This window comes from Lepidochelys olivacea (genome assembly GCF_965140295.1).
Source record: "Lepidochelys olivacea isolate rLepOli2 genome assembly, chromosome: 25".
Classification (NCBI taxonomy): domain Eukaryota; kingdom Metazoa; phylum Chordata; order Testudines; family Cheloniidae; genus Lepidochelys; species Lepidochelys olivacea.
In genome coordinates, this window is record NC_140435.1 from 19,092,102 (window position 1) to 19,112,842 (window position 20,741).

Here is a 20,741-nt window from a genome sequence, read left to right on the forward strand (position 1 = left end):
TACGGAGGGCCGGGCAGGGAAGGCTGTGCCTCCCCAAACAGCCTGGCCCCCTCCCACTTCCCGCCCCCTGACTGCCCCCCTCAGAACCTCCGACCCATACTGCTCCTTGTCCCCTGACCGCCCTCTCACAGAACCCCCCCCAACCGCCTCCAGGACGCCACCTCCTATCCAACCAACCCCCCCCCCCACTGCTCCCTGACCCCTATCCACACCCTTGCCCCTGACAGGCCCCCGGACCCATCCAACCCCCCACCCCACTCCTTGTCCCCTGACTGCCCCCTCCCGAGAACCCCGTTCCTAACTGCACCCCCGGACCCCACCCCCTATCTAACCCACCCTTGTCCCCTGCCCTCCCAGGACACCCGACCCCCTATCCAACCCCCGCTACTCCCTGTCTCCTGACTGCACTGCCCCAAACCTCTGCCCTATCCAACCACTCTCTCCCCACCCCCTTACCATGCCACTCAGAGCAGCAGGACAGGCTTATTGGAAGGCCTGGGAGGTGTGGTGGGGAGGAGGGACAGCAGGGTAGGGCCTGGGGGCTAGCCTCCCCAGCTGGGAGCTCAGGGGCCGGGCAGGACGGTCCCGCCAGATGATGTGGCCCGTGGGCTGTAGTTTGCCCACCTCTGTTGTAGAGCATTATGCAACTATTCTCAGCAATCCTCCTGCTGAGAGAAACAGAACACAGCAGGCAGGAAGCACTGGTAACATGGCCACCTAGTGGTTCATAAAAGTGATCTCTTCTATTTCCTTCCCTTCCTCACAAATGATTTAAAAATACTTAAACACCAGACACACCTAACTAGTTATCACTAGCAACTGCACCTAGAAGAGCAATGCAAGTCCTGCCTAATTTTGAAGAACCATTTTCCAAGTTTCAGGGACAACTTAGAAGCCAAACGTTTCTCTATGTCTATTTTGCACATACATGAGTTTCTCTTTGCCTTGGGACCTGGACACTAGATTTTTCCTGGATGGAATGGATGCTTTTCAAGTACTCTCATTCTGAGCGGGCTCTAGATTCCACAGGCACAGCCTCTGTCCCCTACACACACACACGTTACACCACAGTCACCCTCACTCTAACAAAGTATAACTTCAACAATACCACTCATCTGATTCTGGACACAGTAGCCCTTCACGACATCACGTAAACTCTTATCAACCCTATCAGGTTGTAATTGATTACCTTCTCTGTACATCACCACCCTACATCCTACAGAACGTGGATGCAAATACAGCCAGGACCAAAGTCGGCCTTGACATAAGTGGGTGCAAGTCTCACTGCACTTGATTGAGTTTCACCTGCTTACGGCAAGGCTAAAGTTGGCTCGCTTCAGCCCTGATCCTACAAGGAGAACAGCCCAGGCTGAGCCCCATCACCCACGCAGGCCTAATGGGGCTCCCGTGCAGTACCCATATCACTAAAGGATCAGAGCCTAGATATACAATCACAGACTATCAGGGTTGGAAGGGACCTCAGGAGGTCAACTAGTCCAACCCCCTGCTCAAAGCAGGGCCAACCCCAACTAACTCATCCCAGCCAGGGCTTTGTCAAACCTGACCGTAAAAACCTCAAAGGAAGGAGATTCCATCACCGGCCTAGGTAACGCATTCCAGTGCTTCACCACCCTTCTAGTGAAAATTTTTTTCCTAATATCCAACCTAAACATCCCCCACTGCAACTTGAGACCATTACTCCTTGTTCTGTCATCTGCTACCACTGAACAGTCTAGATCCATCCTCTTTGGAACCCCCTTTTAGGTAGTTGAACACAGCTATCAAATCCCCCCTCATTCTTCTCTTCTGCAGACTAAACAATCCCAGTTCCCTCAGCCTCTCCTCATAACTCATGTGTTCCAGTCACCAATGTCGAATAGAGGGGAACGATCACGTCCCTCGATCTGCTGGCAATGCCCCTACTTATACATCCCAAAATGCCATTAGCCTTCTTGGCAACAAGAGCACACTGTTGACTCATATCCAGCTTCTTGTCCACTGTAACCCCTAGGTCCTTTTCTGCAGAACTGCTGCCGAGCCATTCGGTCCCTAGTCTGTAGCGGTGCATGGGATTCTTCCGTCCTAAGTGCAGGACTCTGCACTTGTTCTTGCTAATCCTCATCTCATTTCTTTTGGCCCAATCCTCTAATTTGTCTAGGTCCCTCTGTATCCTATCCCTACCCTCCAGTGTATCTACCACTCCTCCCAGTTTAGTGTCATCTGCAAACTTGCTGAGGGTGCAATCCACGCCATCCTCCAGATCATTAATGAAGATACTGAACAAAACCAGCCCCAGGACTGACCCTTGGGGCACACCGCTTGACACCAGCTGCCAACTAGGCATGGAGCCATTGACGACTACCCGTTGAGCCTGACGATCTAGCCAGCTTTCTATCCGCCTTATAGTCCATTCATCCAGCCCATACTTCTTTAATTTGCTGGCAAGAATACTGGCAATGATTACAAAGGCAGCGTATAAAGAATTAGGAAGATGCACTTTTCAGCTTTCCTCTGAGAGGCACCAGATGAAGGCAGGAGTTTGGAACAGTGACAGTTTTCTTACAACATGAAGCGATTAAGGAGGATGTGTGTGACATTAGAAGGTACACATTCTACTGTGGATGGGTTTGCTCTTAAATCTATACGATCTGCAGGAATAAATATCACCCCAGAAGCTGCAATATAGTACTGTGCAACATTCACTTGCTATATATAGAGAGAAGACGGCAGTTGCTTCTAATTATGAAAATCATATAGTAATAAATAAGTCAAAGAGAAACCAATATAAACTTGTACAAAATAGACAGCAATATACAGAATACCAACAGTAACAGTTTGTAATACGGAGCATGGTTTAAACTGAAGTGAAAGCAGGCACTTTGCAGTACTGATGCTTTAAAAGTTAGGGCAAGAGAGACAGAATCTCACACTCTCTCTTTATGAGCAGGTTGGGTGGGATGATTACACTGCTCTCTTTTTCATCCAGTACAGCAAGCCAGCACTTCATCAAGAGCAGAATGTGGCTGAAAAGTTCAGGGTATCTTCCACTAGAAAAACAATAAGAGTTAAGGAAGGCGAACATGCAAATAAGCCCAGCCCAGAAGATACTGGCTGATATTTTCCTTAAGTAAATGCCTTATTTAAAGAGAGACCAACTTCCTCGACTCTCATTTTACAGTGAAGCAACAAGATGCATAGGCAGGCAGGGTCTGCACAGTCTGAAGAGTACATTGCATGTTCAGGGCTGAACAGCCACCATCAGCTGCTTCCTGAAGGAATGGAATAAAGGTAAATGACATGCTCTGTACTTTGGTTGCATGTTAGGGTTTGTGATTGTAAGAGGAGATGAGCCGGTTTATTCAGGCTTTCCAAACTAGATGCTTCCAACCTCCATCTTCTCCCATAAATCTAGGCTTCAGGAGACTTCCGTGACCAGAGTCCAATAGGCGGGAAGGCAAGGTTGTGAAGTTAATTTTCCTTCTTGCCTACTCTGACTCAAGGGGGCCCACTCAATAACAATGCTCCCTCCATACCTGCTACAGGCTGGTTACAAAGACAATTGCAGCAAGGGTCCTGTTAAAGTCAGTGGGTTTCTAAAGAGCAAATATGGTCTTTAATCCTTCAATTGTGTACTGTTCCAATGAAAGTATACTCCCTTATAAAGGAACGATAGCATTTGCCTTAGCCACATCACAAGTGGACAGCAGATATCTACCAAGGCACCTGGAGGGATCTATTTCTAGGGATATTCCACTGAAAGTGCCATCTTTATTGCAGTTTCTTTCTCAAGAAACCACCATATTAGTCAAGCAAAAGGGATATCAAGGGACCCAACTTAGGAACCTGTTCACAAGGTGTCTCACCAACTCCAGTCAGAGCACAAGGAAGGGATGGAGGAGTAGGCCCCTGGTGACCCCCTTCAGGATATGATCAGAGGTAGGTCACTGCTTACAGTGAGTACTTACCAAACTGGTCAAAGAGACTTGCTGGGAATGGGCAGAGTGTCACATACTGTCTAGCTTTCTACCTGTTGCTCCTGTAGGCTGTACACATTATCGGAGTTTAGGAAAAATTCTGATAAAGAGGATCATGCTAATAAAAATAAAACAAACTACAATTAACATTATCCAGAGCAGCCAGTTGACAGATTTCTTTGCATGCTGCTCAAGGCGTTCAGATTCATCCTTCAGCTTCTCAAAGTTATGGTCTGCCATCCTGAGAGAGTGAGACAATGTCTAGGGAACAAAAAAGAGCAAGCTGTAAGTAAGATTTGATTGCAAGACGAGAAAGACGACATTTTAGTGCTTGTCATTGATTAAGCCAAGTTGTGTTGATGTAGCCTAAACAGTAGGAGCCATATTTCAATCATGGAGAAGAGATGATTGAGCAAGCCATAAGTACTAAACCCCGCAGTTTTCAAACCTGAGTAGTTAAAGATAGGGCCCCTGAAGCCATCTGTAGGCATCCGATTGTCAAAGGTGTCAAGTACCGGCAACTCCAACGGACTTCAGCAGGATTTGTGGGTGCTCAGAACCTGAGAGTCCCACTACTTTTACATCAGGCATCCAGGTTTCAAAGATATGGCTATTGATTACAAAACTGAAGAGACTATAGTTGCACTATGGAGGATGCTGACAGGTCCTTCCAGCTCCAGTCACATTTATAATTAAGTTACAGATATTCCAGTTTACCCCATATCTTGGCACATTAGTGTTATGGATTGCAATACTGAGAATCTGAATAGTTTCTTGCACTGCAATCTGTGCTACCTGGTTATCTTGTTTAATAACATTCTGTGCTGCCAGGGTGTTGTTTTTGAGACTGCGAGCCAAACTCAACATTTCTTCAGCCAGCTTCTCCTGCATGCTGCGATGATGCTGTAACACAGCATCCAGATCGGTTGCTGACTGCTTCTCTTCAGATGCAAGGCCTCTGCAGAGCACAAGGGAGGAAATGTAGGACTCATTGGGTGTTGTTATGGACTGTTCTCAATGGTTTTTAGATCACCACTAGGTGATGTCAGAGCTGCACTACAGCTCACAAATCTGATTAGATGGCAAGAGAATTCAGAGCATCAGTTTATTAAAACATCTAATAAGAAACCACTTACGTTTGCTTCTTCAAATGGGCATTAAAACCTTTCTAGCTGAGTTAATAAAGTACATTCAGGAGTCAAAGGCCCTTGCTTCCCCATCACAAAGAGTCAAAATATTAAACTATGACTTACTTCCGTTTCCTTAAATTTAGCTCTTCAGACTCTGCGGAAAAAAAAAAGTTTGAATTTTAGCAGAAGATAAACCTCCAGGCTTGGCTCTCTTGTGGAAAGCTGTTGCACCAGGAAACTAAGCAGGTATAATTGAAAACTGTAGAAACAAAACTAAAGACTCTAAGAGGTACGGGGGGGCAGGGGAGAGAAGAGGTTTAAATCTGTCTGGGTGTCTGCACCAGGTAACAAGGGTTTAGACAGCCTTGCCTCCCAATGGGAGACAGACAGACAGACATGTTCTGGTGTCATGCAGTGTCATAGGTAACATTAAGAACATAAGAACGGCCATACTGGATCAGACCAAAGGCCCATCTAGCCCAGTATCCTGTCTTCTGACAGTGACCAATGCCAGGTGCCCCAGAGGGAATGAACAGAACAGGTAATCATTAGTGATACATCCCGTCACCCATTCCCAGCTTCTGGCAAAAGCTTGACTTGTTGCCTCTAGTCCTAAATTAGGATTGTAAACTGTTCAGGGCAGAGACTGCAACTATACAGAACCTAGCCCAATGGGTGCCTGATCCAAACTGGGAGCTACTGCAATCTCAGTAACCAACCAGGCACTTAGTTGCTTTATGTAGTGGTTCACAAGAAGAGTTCCAGGCTAGCAAAAAAAACGGAGCATGCTCTGGCTCATCAGGCAAAATTTGTCACCCCTTGTTCTTCCCCTTCCTCCTCCCCACACACATTCCAGCCATCTACTTCGATATAAACTTACCATTGACAGACAAGGGATCCTGGAGATACAGAGGAGAGGAGAGGAGAGAGAAACACAGTAAGATTACACATGGGCAGATGAAGTGACCTGCAGCCTTGCATCAAGCAACCCCGGTGCCCTAGAGTATCCTCTGTTCCCAACACTTCCAATCAGAAACTCCAACACCATGAAGCAGGGGCCGGCTCTCCAAGAGTCCAGCACAAGAGGTGGAGAGAGCCCAGGCTCATAATTGTAGCTCAGCCCTCTGAAGGGCAGCACAGAATCATAGAACTGGAAGGGACCTCAAGAGGTCATCTAGTCCAGTCCTCTGCACTCATGCTGCCAGCTGAATCCGTGCTCTCCCAGGGAGAGGGCTGGTTGTAGCCTCTGTACACGGGGCCTAAAAGCATGGTACTTTAAGATGTTTTTGAGATTCCATTTCACCAGAGGCTACACGATTCCCCTTGGCTCTGCTCCTACCCCCATGCTGGAACTAGATGGCTGAGCACTGCTACTAGGCAGGGTCACTTTCAGGTTGGAAGGGGAGTGCCAGGGCAGCAGCTGGCTGAGGCGGCAGATCCCTCTCGAACTAGCAGTAGCAAAAGGCCAGCAGCAGAACGTAACTTACCGTACCAAGCAGCTCACTCCTCATCTTGCCCGTGTAGCGAGCCTTTGTCTGCAGATGAACCATTTTAGTTGCTGGGGTTCGCTCTTTGGTTGTAGTGGGAGTTCGGCCGGGAGCCAGGAACTGATTTGCCAGGGCCTTTTCTGCAGATGACGACTATAAAGAGAGGGCCAAATTAATCTTGTGCTCTGCAGAGGAGGCTAGAGAATAACCAGGGAGCTCTTCTGCTGCTACTTCCCACAGAATGGAGGGTGAGCGAGAGGGCATGACAGCACAGTCTCAATCCAGTCTAATTGCAGCAGAGCTCTTCAGCAGTCCATAGCTCAGCAGACATATGCAGCACTGTACAAAGACAGCCTTCCCCCAAAAGCTCTCAGCTCAAAGGTGAAGGGGACACCATAAATCATAGAAGAAACATTTGCCTTCTTGGTGGTTCTCTGAGGGGTGGGGAGAAAGTTTATAACTCTAAATATCAACCCCTTACACTTAACAGACGACAAGTTCCCAAGACACATCACTCGTGATTTTGAGCGAAGGTTGTGCGTGGGTGCACTAAGACACCTGCTTATTGCTGTGAGATGTGGTGCAGACAGACGGACAGACAAAAAACCAAATGCTTGGTAAGTCACTTCAGGCTGGACAGAAGGTTCTTACCAATTTTTCAGCTTCTAACATTCCCTTTAAGAAGTCCACTTTGCGGGAGTATTCATTCAGCAGTTCAGGGGCAGGCTTGCTGCAAGAGTCAAAAGAAACCATGAAAGCCAGGAGAGTCAGTATGTCCGATTGCAAGTATTTCAGAAAGTCACATGCACGTGGAACAGTCAAGAGATTAAGCAGCATTTTCCAGCAGAAACAGCTTAGAGCTAGGGTCACCCTCACTCGTAATGTCTGAAGGACACTGGATTGAACTGGGCAGAATGATCACGTATCATCCCTCTAGAACAGGGCTGACATGCAGCAGCTCAGGTTGGTGCGTGAGGGAGGGGGTTGTAGCTTGCCATGCTGCTGCTGCAGTTGCACCTTTTCTGGTGACACTTGCATGGTTTCCCATGGGGATGGCAGAGTGCAGGGAGGCGCGCGAGAGCAATGCCGGCAATGCAGACTGCTGGAGCACCTGGGAAACGTTGGAGGCTTCTTCATTTAAATTACCCAATACAACATTTTGACACTTCTATGCCACCTGTCTGGCTTGTCTGAATAGACTGTTACGGGCTTTGGGGCTGGGACCATGCCTTTCTGTAGGTTTGTGCAGCACAATGGGGCTCAGGTCATAAATGGGGCCTTTCAGTGCTCCTGCAACGTAAGTGAAACAACAGTCCCGGAGCTGTCTTTACCGATATTCACACACCATCCCAACAGCAAAAAAACCAGCAGAGCTAAGTGAGCTCTAGGGCTATAACTACAAAGGGCATCCCCTAAGCACAAACCATTCTGCTATCCTCACAGTCCCGAGTGTCCCACAGCTTCAGTGTTCCTGGGTTGTGCCTATTTCCCACCTAAGAGGTTACTTGAAAAAGAACACACACGTTTTCCTTCCAACCTCCGTCTCAGAGACGGCATCTCACCTTGAGTGTTTCTTTAATGCAAGGAGCATCTCTTCGAGAGCACCTACATACTAAAAAAAAACAGTTGTAAGAGTCAGGATTAACAGGAAGCAGTGTGGCAAATGCTAAAGGCAGTGCGGATATAAAGCACTAATGATAATGAGGATTGTCATTGTTTTCAAAGAAAGCATCGTCCAATATTGTTTTTACCTGGGTTAATGTGGCTTGTTTTTAAAAGCCAGATGTACAAAGTTATATCGGACTCTCACACATACACACTCTTTAGAGTCTGCATCTTACAGTCTTAATGAGAGGATCACCACCAGGAGACAGGTTAAGGAAATGCAGAGTCTAGCAGCCTGATCTTATCAATGGCACTTATGAATTAATAAAACTAAGTACTGTAGACTACTCTCAGCATCTCTTCCCCCCACTCTCTATCTAATAGCAGGCTAACAAGGCATACAACTGGACTCTCAAAGCAAAATTTCCTTCCAACAAATGGAAATAAGCCTCCAAGAACAGCAACCATCAGCTTGAAATCTAAGATGCAAAAACCGAGTTAGCAAGTTTCAGATGCTATACCTGCCCTTGAGGCTCCCTGCCAACTTCTGTGATTTCACAACATTTTTTACAAAAGAGTTTCTCCTCCACTATTGCAGTGCTGAAGACACACACTGACCAGAGGGGTGACAACAAACTGACTGCACCAACATATACAGTGTTGGAGAAAGTAAATAAGGGAAGTGTTATTTACTCCTTCTCATAACACAAGAACTAAGGGTCATCAAATGAAATGAATAGGCAGCAGGTTTAAAACAAACACAAGGAAGTATTTCTTTACACAATGCACAGTCAACCTGTGGAACTCTTTGTTAGAGGATGTTGTGAAGGTGAAGGCTATAATGGTTCAAAAAAGAACTAGATAAATTCATGGACGATAAGTCCATCAATGACTATTAGCCAAGATGGGCAGGAATGGTGCCCCTTGCCTCTGTTTGCCAGAGGCTGGGAGTGGGCAGCAGGGAATGGATCATTTAATGATTGCTTGTTCTATTCATTCTCTCTGGTGCACCTGGCATTGGCCACTGACAAAAGACAGGATACTGGCTTGGATGGACCTTTGGTCTGACCCAGTATGGCTGTAATGTTCTTATGAAAGACTCCCAACACACACTGAAAATACTCTTAATTTTTCAGATATAGTGACTATGTATAAGTAGTAATATTAGCAGGTACAAATATTTCAGACAGTGATTTTTTAAATTGGAAATGACCCTTTAGAATTCCACTCATGGAATTTGAAGCAAACTGGACTGGAATCCTGCTGTGAGGCTCTCTGGTTTCTGAGAGCTGTAGTGCAGAATAAATGATCACAATGGTCCCTTCTGGTCTTGGAATCTGAATTCTGCAACTTCATGTAAATTGGAAGTGAGGGAGAGGAGTTACTGAATTAACTATAAAAATGAATAATGAAGTCAGTACAGAATTCCTTATTATTCACTTTTTATGGTGTCCAAGGTTTTACTGCCACACTTTTGCACTGAGTGTGCACACATGTATTGCATGTGCTGTGAACGCGGTCAGGGAAGGACACTAGAGATTTTGGCAGCTGGGTAGAAGGCAGCTGAAGACTTTGGCACCCTGATGGCATGGTAGGCAAAACTGAAGGGTTTTCACTTCAGGTTCCCATCCCAACCACCAGATGCTCCACTGAACAGTTCACTGATGTCTAAGGGGACAATGGTCACATCATCTTCACTTCAGCAGGAATAAGGCATCTTTTCAGTAGATTTTAGGTACTGCGAGTTGGAGAAAGACCTAAATAGAAAGGTCCTTCTTCCAAGCAGCAGGACTGAGCTCTGCAACTCTCTGAACAGGCAAACGTCTGCCCTGCCAGCCCATAGTTTACTGTCCATAGTCACTGAACTTTTTGTTTCCATAAACAGCCTCACCCACATGGCACAACCAACCAGTTCCTTCTGGCAGAGAAAGAAAGCTGCCAATAGGAAACCATTATAACTGGGCAAGTTAGACTATGGATTAGTGAAGTGATGCCCATCTGGCTGCAGTCACCGTCCCATGGGGACACCATCCCCTTTACATTTCCTGCTGAGAGAGGTTCATGTCCAGTTTCCATCCAGTACATCCTATTAAAGCGCCCCTGCAGCAGCAAATGAACAGGAACTCATATGCCTGGAAGGAAACTGGCAAAGCAAACAAAACAAAAAACTAAGGCAACAAGGCCAATTACCAAGACAAGATCAAGTGGAAGGGAGTCCCTTCCAGGAAACAGCTCTCTGGCTCCCAGGTGCAATGTTGAGACTACAGAGGAACAGTTGACATGAGAGAAGCAATACCCGCACTGCTGGCTCTCAGAAGTCTCCTCACTACACTGACCAAGGTCAGAGTGTGGAATATGATCCAAGCTGTAAACACATTGCTTTGAAGTTTATTCCCAAATCTTAAAACTCCTTCTCAAAGGGGAATTCTAGCAATGGTCTGAATAGCATACATGTTCCCACAACCGTCTGCTTTATTTATCACAACGACAGAAGCCATGGAGTGATGCTGATTAATTTGCGGGTGTGTCTCATCTATCTGTAAGCCACGAAATTGTACCTCTAGGCAAAGGCTTTTGTGCCTTACGAAGTACCACATATCTACTTCAAACATGAATGCACACTGCAAAGCCTTGCTATACCACAAGCTACAGGATAAAAGTGGTGTGACATTCAGCATAAACCAGAGGTTCCCAGATGCTATTTTGATATGGGTTCCTCAACTTCCTTAGAGCAGCAAGATCTCTCCCCCCAGGCCAACAAAGCACTGACGTGCAAGGGGTGTGTGCACATTAATTATACAGGCCACACACATAAGAACGGCCAGACTGGATCAGACCAACGGTCCACCCAGCCCAGTATCCTGTCTACTGACAGTGGCCAATGCCAGGTGCCCCAGAAGGAGTGAACCTAACAGGTAACGATCAAGTGATCTCTCTCCTGCCATCCATCTCCACCCTCTGACAAACAGAGGCTAGAACACCATTCTTTACCCATCCTGGCTAATAGCCATTAATGGACTTAACCTCCATGAATTTATCCAGTTCTCTTTTAAACCCTGTTATAGTCCTAGCCTTCACAACCTCCTCAGGTAAGGATTTCCACAGGTTGACTGTGCGTGTGTGAAGAAGAACTTCCTTTACTTTGTTTTAAACCTGCTACCCATTAATTTCATTTGGTGACCCCTAGTTCTTATATTATGGGAACAAGTAAATAACTTTTTCTTATTCACTTTCTCCACACCACTCATGATTTTATATACCTCTATCATATCCCTCCTTAGTCTCCGCTCTTCTAAGCTGAAAAGTCCTAGCCTCTTTAATCTCTCCTCATATGGGACCCGTTCCAAACCCCTAATCATTTTAGTTGCCCTTTTTAAAACCTTTTCTAATGCCAGTGTATCTTTTTTGAGATGAGGAGACCACATCAGTATGCAGTATTCAAGATGTGGGTGTACCATGGATTTATAGAAGGGCAATAAGATATTCTCAGTCTTATGATTCCTAATATCCAGTTTGCTTTTTTGACCGACATATTGGAATATTCTTGCTTACACTGGGGCAGAGAATTGCCTACTGCTCTTATTCAACTTTTCTAGGAAAAAGTTGGGCAAGTTGTATCTAATTTCCCTCTCAGGGAAAACAAGACAGTACTTGGTTTTTGGAGAGCAGGACTCCCCTAACTTTGAACCTCCATCTCCTCATACGAAAGCAGGTAGTCTGGCTATCACAATAGGGTTCTTATACAAGAAGAGGGGTCCGCTACGTGTGTGGAGTAAGGGTGACATCCAGTGGCCACAGCCAGGATGATTAAACAAAGATCCTTTAAATCCTGGCAGATTAACATCTCCTTTCTTCACAAAAGTATAGTTCAGAGTAAATTAGACAATTCTGAAAGGCCGACATTCAGTAAATTTACGAAGGCCCAAGGGAAACACTATAGTGAAGCAAGTCAAACAACCAACGATCTAACAAAAAATCTGACACACAAAGTGGGTGCGGTAATATCTTTTATTGGACCAATTTCTGTTGGTGAGAGAGACAAGCTAGAAGCTTCCCACACCAGAAGAAGAGCTCTGTGTAACAGCAAAAGCTTGTCTCTCTCACCAACAGAAGTTGGTCCAATAAAAGATATTACCACACCCACCTTGTCTCGCTAATATCTTGGCACCAATACAAGTAGAACACAGCATACATAAAAAAAATTCCTCAGATTTAACAACATAACAATCTCACTGAATAAAGCTGAAGAAATTTCCAAGAGAAAACATGATGTGGTTTTAAATTCTGCTTCAATACTAAGTCCAAGGACACCTATATTAGATTTCATCTTAATAAAGCTGAAGAGTATCTCTAAGTCAGAAAGACTGGGCTCTAGCCAAGGAAACTAAATACACCAGCCTACCCACAACCCTGGACATTTCAGTCACAGAAGACCGATACTCTGGCAGGGAAAGAGAACATCTTCCAAGGAAACATCAAAGACCAGAAACATGAGATTTCTCTTACAGCCAACCTGACTCAAAGGAAGCTCTCTGCCAAATAGTATCTCCTCCCAGTCACCACATAGTTTGCAGCTCCCAGGGTAACCACTGCGTTTACAAGACCATGTTAAGGTTTACGAATAAGACCATGACGTTCCGCTATCGCATAGGCAAAGCGGTTCAAAGAAACAGCATCCGCATCCCTCTGAGAAGTCTGCAGGGAAAATGGCTCATCAAGCTGTTTTGGTCACTTCATCAAACGAGGGCCTGCACACCACCAGGAAAAGGACCAGCTCCTGCTCCCAGCCTAAAGAATGGGATAATCTAGCCGGGCAGAGCTGTGCCGCTACCGTCCCACTTGCAAAATCCAGACACAGAAGATCAGGGTCGGAAGGGACCTCAGGAGGGCATCGAGTCCAATCCCCAGCTAAATCATCCCAGCCGGGGCTTTGTCAAGCTGGGCCTTAAAAACCTCTAAGGAAGGAGATTCCACCCTCCATACTTGGTCAGCTACTGCGGCAGCCACAACAGGGCGTCTACGGCCGCGTTACGTTCCAGGGGGACCCTCGGGAGAGGAAGAGCTAAAAGAGCTTCCCGCGCTGCAGGCCGGAGGGCGCCCGGGCCGGGGGCGTTGGGCAGCCGCCAGGGCACCACGGCGGGGCTGGGGCGGGTTCTCGCCTTCGCTCGAGGGCGCAGGCAACGGAAGGAGCCGGGGCCCCGCTCGCGGGAAAGCAGGAGGCACAGCCCGGGGCGGGACGCGGAGCCCCCTGTCCCCGGCTCCCGTGCAGGCGAGGGGCAGCCCGGGGCGGGGGCTCCGCTCCCCAGCGAGCGCCAGGGGCCAGCGGCACCGGGCGGGGCTGGAGACTGCCGGGGACGCCGCCTCCCGGCCAGGCCCCGAAACCCGCGCTCCCGCGCGGCACCTTCTCCAGCCGCCACTCGTCCGGCTCCCGCCTCTCGGCCGCCAGCGCCTCGCAGCGGCTCAGCAGCCGCAGCAGGTTCAGCTCCAGCCGAGTGGCCGCCATCGCTCCGACCCGGAACCGGAACCCGGCGCGCGAACACTCCACTTCCGGGTCAACGCGAACAGCGGCCGCGGCCTCCACGTGGCAGGGGTGGGGCCCCGCCCCCGGACACGTCAGCGGAGCGCAGGGCCCGGCCCGGCCCCCGCAGCGCGGCGCGTGGCAGGGGCTGGCGCGGGACGGCCCCAGCGCGGCAGCCGGGAGCGAGGCAGGAGGGCGCGGGCGCGGGCCGGGCGCGGGCGCGGGCCCAGCCCGGGGCAGTACCCAGCGCAGGCGCGGCACGGCGGCGCCCCCTTGCGGCGGAGCTGCCCGCTCTCCTCTTCCCCTTAACGGCCCGCCGCCGGCAGCCGGAGCATCAGGCAGCCGGGAGCCGGCCGGGGCTGACGCAGGCTCGATTGCCCCCCGGCTACTGCCCCCGGCCATGAAAACCCCCGTCCCGCAGGAGGTAAGGCAGTGCACTGCACAGGCGTTTAACACCGAAACAGGTTTAAACCTGAGCTGCAGCCTGGTTCATTTACCCAGCTCCCAGGCCTGCTGGTCGCGGCGAGGAAGCAGCTGCATAATTCTCCTCACTTCGGAGAAAATTCTTCTAAATTCCTCCTTAAAACATGTTTCTTCACTACCACCTTCAGACAGTCCTCCCCGGCGAAGTAGCTGGGGTTCCTGGAGGGTAGAACACCCACTCGCTCTTGATCTCGTAGACTAGCGGGGTGGCGTTGTCTGTCCACTCGCCCTTAGGCCTAGCTGTACAGTACCGAACACACGGAGAGGGGTCAGCCCCTAACGGCACCAAGCCAGACTGGATTTGTTCTGGTTTCAGAGTAACAGCCGTGGTAGTCTGTATTCGCAAGAAGAAAAGGAGGATTGGGGGCACCTTAGCGACTAACCAATTTATTTGAGCATGAGCTTCGTGAGCTACAGCTCACTGCATCGGATGCATACTGTGGAAACCGCAGAAGACATTATATATACACACAGAGACCATGAAACAATACCTCCTCCCACCCCACTCTCCGGCTGTTACCAGCAGGAGAGTGAGTTTGTGTGTGTGGTTTTTGGAAAAAGGGGGGGGGGTGAGAAAACCTGGATTTGTGCTGGAAATGGCCCACCTTGATTATCATACACATTGTAAAGAGAGTGGTCACTTTGGATGGGCTATTACCAGCAGGAGAGTGGGGTGGGAGGAGGTATTGTTTCATGGTCTCTGTGTATATAATGTCTTCTGCAGTTTCCACAGTATGCATCCGCTGAAGTGAGCTGTAGCTCCCAAAAGCTCATGCTCAAATAAATTGGTTAGTCTCGAAGATGCCACAAGTACTCCTTTTCTTTTTGGATTTGTTCTGTTCCTGTGATATTCACTTTCATTGTGGCCATCTAGGTTCTGCTCCATCATATGCATGGTGATGTGACACTGCTCCTCCACACAGAATCCACACATGGCAAGCAAGAACAGGATGAGGTTAGTCCAGTTTATAAAAGGCATGGTCATTTCCATATATTAAAACAAACCTTTCAAGGCATATGGAAGATACTTTAAAGAGTCTTACTAGCCTGCCTCAATTTGTGCTTAGGGGTGCCTGATAGTGCACAGCAGAAGAAAATGGTTACTCAACACCATGGGGGCTAATTTTGTTCTGATCTCAGATGGGAGATAGAGTTTTTGTTTTTTAAATTAGGCCCACTAGTTTCATGTCATATGCCAAGAAAAAGCAGCCCAGTTTTTGTTCATGATGCCCTCCCTACCTGGCTGACGGGGGCATTCAGCACCTTGTTGTAAAGTTAGTGAAATATGGTATTTGAGTTTTCCGGCTCACCTCTAAACTTTAGAGCCGCAAACTCCTCATGCCAGGGTCTACCAGAGAGCCTTTTTATGTCAGTGTGCAGTCCCCCCTGACTCAACAGCAACTCTAAATACAGGGTGGAACATATGTTTCTTCATCACTAATTGTTACAGCAGCATGTTTAAATTACAATAAAGCAGCTGGACTGGCTGAATGTTCTCCATCAAGACTTCTTTGCATGGAAAATTGGGTTTTCAGTTAATTTCTTTTGTAAAAAGTATCTGCATTCTGTGGAAAATTTTGATTTTTTTTATTGCAAGTCTGAAAACTGAAGAATTTCTATTCAGAAGTACATGAGAGTTGTAGTTTAGGTCCCCTTAGTGTGACCAGATGTTCCGATTTTATAAGAATAGTCCTGATTTTTGCGTCTTTTTCATGTATAGGCTCCTATTTACCCCCCACCCGTCCCGATTTTTCACACTTGCTGTCTGGTCACCCTAGGTCCCCTGTGCTTCCATTCTTCAATCTGGGGCAGGCTCTCCAGTTAGACTACTTCTCCTGTGATGCCCTACAACTATGTGACTGCTGTAATGCATGACCTTTCCCACCAAGACATCCTGGTATATCATGGGAGATATAGTCACATCAGTCTTTAAGGAGCAGGGCACTGAGGCACCCAAACTATAATTCCCGTGAACCACCATAACAGCATTTCCAAATCAAAATGTTGTGAGGTGGTTGTTTTTTTGGGGGATGGGGGGGCTAAAATTTCAAAATTTTCAATGAGGAGACTGGAGGGGATTCCTGACTAGAGCCAGTAAGCAGACTTCCTCATATATCAGCCAGAAAATCTGCTGCCCAATCTACACTCCCAGTTCACAATGGTAGAGGAGAGACTGAATGGTAAACTAAGCCCAACTCACGTGGCCCAAGTTTTAGAAACTGTTTGTGCTTGCATGTTCTCATGCCTGACCCTCAGTGACTATTGCAGCATTGTGATACACAACATATGCTGAACAAAGCCTTGCACAGAGTTGCCCACTGCGACATCTGCATTTGCTTAGCAATGCGGTTGTACTTGTACACAAAACACTGAACTCTCAGAAACATTCCATGGTTACATGGCCTTTGATGATCAGTATTTACCCTGCGGAACCATCTCCAAATCCTTTTATGGAAGTGGTGGGAAATGGCATCCAAATCTCAGGGAAGCAGATCCACTTTTGGTCAGAATCAAGTGTCTTCTCTCCTACTTAAAGGGCTCTCTGGAAAGGGCAGACACTTAAGCAATAGGACACTGATAACCTAACACATGTATTTTTAAAAAGTGCAATGTATTAATAAACATTTTGATATATTTTTGGTCTGAGTTAAGGCTATTACATTAACAGTTCTGTAAACGACAAAGGAACTTGTCATAAAACATACAAAAAAATGGAGTAAGGCAAAACCTAGGGACTCTAACTCACCTTCGGACCTATTAGAGCCCATCGTAAGCAAATACAAAAAGGCACAGCAGGAGAAACTAAGGTCACTTCCTGCAGACTCAAGTCTCTGTATTTTACTCTGACCCAAGCAGATTTAGATTCTACTTTCCCCCTCCCCCACCAGTTTCTTTTAATTTGTTTACAAATAGCAGGATATTGTTTGTTTTAAGCAACCATGCTTAACCCTTAGAGTGCTGAGAGTTCCAGACTGCGACTCCAGTGACTGCTTAGCGCAAGTGCACAAGTTTACAGTCCTTAACGGAGGGTCAGAGCTAAAAGTTGTGGTCCCAATTTTTAAAAAATTCCAACATTTTAAATATTTTATTCATCTATGCATGAAATGTGTGAGTAAGGGTCTGAAAACCTCCGCTTCACTTTTGCTGTTGGTTCATATTCGTCCAAAGGTTCCTGAGTTTGGGCCACCACAGACCCTTGTGCAATGTATATGGAGTGAATTTTATCAGTTCGCCTCGCTAGCCGGTCCCTCCGTCTCACCACTGGCTGAGACTCTTCAGCCAGTGTTCTGCCCTGGGATTCTGTCATTTTGGTAATCCCATACGGAAGTTTTATATTTGCTGTCGGCATCACTGGATTTCGGCAGGGGACTTTCATCTTGACCAGCATTGATGATGGTCTGCGCCTTGTAACTGAGGAGACTGTGGAGGCCAGTGGAAGAGAAACGTTGGACCCTCCGCAAGAGTCTTTGGCAGGCACACTGCGGCTCCGACCATGACAGTGGATTTCAGACAGCATGGTTCCTTTAAAGAAAGTAAAAGCAACTTGGAAGTTAAAGTGCATTTTAAAAAATGTAAATTGACATGACTGGTTCTGACCAGATGTCACAAAATATGTAAAATATGAAATAATGTAGAGGGTAAAAAAAAGAGCACATACTACCTTAATACTGACCTTCAGTATCCAGCCGCCCTGTTCGGTCCTCTGGCAGACTCTCCGTGCTCGCTGAGGTCTCAGAGTCTAGATTTTCCTCATCAGAGCCCTGCTGGTCAAGCTCAGGTAATCGGTAAGTTATGTCTTCCCTGCATCAAACACATATAGATCATAGCACTCCAGAAAGTCATTGACTTACAATATTTACCAATGTTGCTGACATGAACTATTCTAAGTAGAGCAGACGTTAGAAGCAAAGCAGTCCTGCACCTATATGTCACCAAATTTCACCTGAAAATATTTCCTTTGCCTGTTACCTTTTACTGCCTCTCCTCTTCTCCATTCTGACTTCGCAAATTATGTTTGAAATGCAACACAGAAGTAAAGCAGCATGCTGTGTTGCCTCCCAGGACACGAGGCATAAGCTCAATGGATTTAATTAGAAATATGAAGCTGGGACTCACTTTTCCTCTTTTATTGACTGTATGCGTTCTATCAGAATCTCCTTTTCCCGATTATCAACATCAGACACCTCGTCTTCCTCCTGCAGTGATCCCAGCTCAGGGAAGCTGTTGTCATTTCCCCTGTCTTGGGGGCTTTTACTCTGTAAGAAAGTTGGATGTGTTATGCTTCATGATCAGGAGTAGGATATCTCACACTACCGTCTGGACAGAAAGTTAGTTATAAAAGGTGGGCAGGTGAAGGTAGGGCAAGTGAAGGGCTCCCACAGAAGTAGTGAAGGGGGGTGTTAGATATCCATTCCATATATACAGGTATCTTTGAATAGGCCACACAGTAGCTTTAATTTGCCTTGAAAGTTTAAATTCACCTAATTTGTTTTAACATTTTTCTTTTTTCACATTTTTCAATGAAGAGAGTAAGTTTGCCAACACTTGTTTAGCTGTGAGAGTTAACTACAAATTCTTGTTCCATTCAGTATGAACACAGGTTAGAACTTCATTAATAAGATATGGTGAAGTGAGGAAGGAATTGGACAGTAGCAGTGCATGCATTTTGGGGAAAGGGCTGCAGTGATGCATGCAGTCTGGAATGTTTTGAAATCTATTTCATACCACGTAAGTTATAATAAGCAGCAAATGTCCCATCATGCTGTGGTGCCATAGGAGAATTAACCATGCACTATAAACACATCAGATCTTGTACATACCAGCACCCCCTCATAAGGAGAAGAAAACCCAAGTTTTACAGGCCAGAGCTAGAGAAAGATGAAGACCAAATTCACTACATCATGATAACTTCAGAAAGTTGTTTTTTCTGATCAGAACAGTTACATTAAAACTTCATGTGTCAGACTTAATGGTAATCTCGATAGTTCTATCACTGTGATATTTTGCAATGTATGTGTTTGGAGGTTCCATAAAAGCAATATTTAAGGTTTTAAAAACATTTTGATCTACCCAAGCACAAAGATATTGGATCTTTCTTTATCAAAGACCTTCTTGCTCCATTGTACATTTTTTTTTTTTTTTTTTTTAAAACTCTGATTTTTCACTTATGTCAGATTTCTAGGGCACACAGACCAGCTGTATCAGGTTTTGAATCAGCAAGCACAAGGCCACTATCCTGAGGTCCATATGTGGAACCTCATTGCTTGGCTGTCACAATTCTTACATCCAGGATTAAAAACAGACATGCAAGCTTAACACATAGGGGTCTAACACTGTTTAACTGCCAAACAAAAGGCTCTCTTCATCCCATTGATTTTAAAGCCAAACTCCACAATGAAGTCTGCAGGGAAGTTCTGCTTTAATTTTTTTTTTTTTTTTTTAAATCAATGGCATGATGAGGCCAAAGAATTGTGAAGAAATCTCACTCAGTGCAAGTCCTGTTTGATACAGAGAGCCTTTGATTGTGCAGTTAGAGTGCAAGTCCTTTGGGGTAGGGGTGGTCACATGTCTGACACTGACGGAATCTCTTGTAAAGCACTGGAACTGCACACAGTGGTGTGTGTCAGCTTCTCACTTGGGCTGACTCAAATCCTAGCTCCACATGGACAACTCCTGTTCACTCTCTACACTTCTACCTCTGGCCTGCAGATACATTCCCAAAGAGCTTTTTTTTTTGCATTTTAAATTAGGAAGTTTTGTGGTACCACTTGCATGAGAGCGACTATAGTTAGGGTTACTTCAGCATTTCCATGATAACCACCATTTTCAGTCACTCAGCTTTATAAAACTCTCCCCCCTTCTGGGCTGAAATTTTTCCAGGCCTGGTTCCTGTTTAAAGCGGATTTTGTGTTTTTGACTCCCTCTCCCCTGCCCCCAAATTATTCAGCCATTTAAGACAGACAGCTGGAAATTAATTCACTTTTACTAATTGTTGTGAAGGCCAAGACTATAACAGGGTTCAAAAAAGAACTAGATAAATTCATGGAGGATAGGTCCATCAATGGCTATTAGCCTGGATGGACAGGGATGGTGTCCCTAGCCTCTGTTTGCCAGAAGCTGGGAATGGGTGACAGCGGATGGATCACTTGATGATTCCCTGTTCTGTTCATTCCCTCTGGGGCACCTGGCATTGGCCACTGTTGGAAGACAGGATACTGGGATAGATGGACCTTTGGTCTGACCCAATCTGGCTGTTATGTTCTTATGTAATTATACAAAAAAATTTCTTTGTTTAAAGCCACTCTAGTGCCAAAAAAGGAGGGAAATAGCCCTCACAAAGGAAAGTGTCCTGGCGACACTCTGTTTTGATTGTGCCACATTTGGAAATTGCTCTTCTTACATGGGCAGTAGCATGGGTAGGAGTTACTACTCTGACAATAATCCCAGTGTGGCAGCCTGTACTGTATGCACACTTGAAGCTATACACTCATCTCTCGAGTCCCCTGGTCCCAGTCAACCAGGATCTGATAAAGGGATGCTCGTC

The 20,741-nt window shown here is 46.5% G+C and overlaps 2 protein-coding genes across 7 annotated transcripts in view; both read right to left on the bottom strand.

Annotated features, from left to right (window-relative positions):
- Nucleotides 1–386: 386 nt before the first annotated feature.
- USE1 (unconventional SNARE in the ER 1) lies at nucleotides 387–13,728 on the bottom strand. The gene is made up of 8 exons (XM_084614725.1): nucleotides 13,598–13,728; nucleotides 8,154–8,203; nucleotides 7,243–7,321; nucleotides 6,592–6,744; nucleotides 5,985–6,003; nucleotides 5,228–5,258; nucleotides 4,770–4,932; nucleotides 387–4,235 (listed from the first exon to the last, which is right to left on the bottom strand). The coding sequence occupies exons 1-8, from the start codon at nucleotides 13,697–13,699 to the stop codon at nucleotides 4,053–4,055; spliced, it is 780 nt and encodes a 259-aa protein (XP_084470851.1). The 5' UTR covers nucleotides 13,700–13,728; the 3' UTR covers nucleotides 387–4,052.
- Nucleotides 13,729–15,756: 2,028 nt separating this feature from the next.
- MYO9B (myosin IXB) overlaps nucleotides 15,757–20,741 on the bottom strand; it is a 78,198-nt gene continuing 73,213 nt past the window's right edge. For 4 of the 6 annotated variants that reach the window (XM_084614474.1, XM_084614475.1, XM_084614471.1 and 1 more), the window contains 4 exons: nucleotides 19,018–19,065; nucleotides 18,314–18,453; nucleotides 17,871–17,998; nucleotides 15,757–17,719 (listed from right to left, as the gene is read on the bottom strand). In XM_084614474.1, coding sequence (XP_084470600.1) covers nucleotides 17,283–17,719; nucleotides 17,871–17,998; nucleotides 18,314–18,453; nucleotides 19,018–19,065 — 753 coding nt within the window. In that variant the 3' untranslated portion in view covers nucleotides 15,757–17,282. Of the gene's footprint in view, nucleotides 17,720–17,858; nucleotides 17,999–18,313; nucleotides 18,454–19,017; nucleotides 19,066–20,741 lie in introns of all 6 variants that reach the window. The other 2 variants (XM_084614476.1, XM_084614473.1) reach the window with 2 other exon arrangements.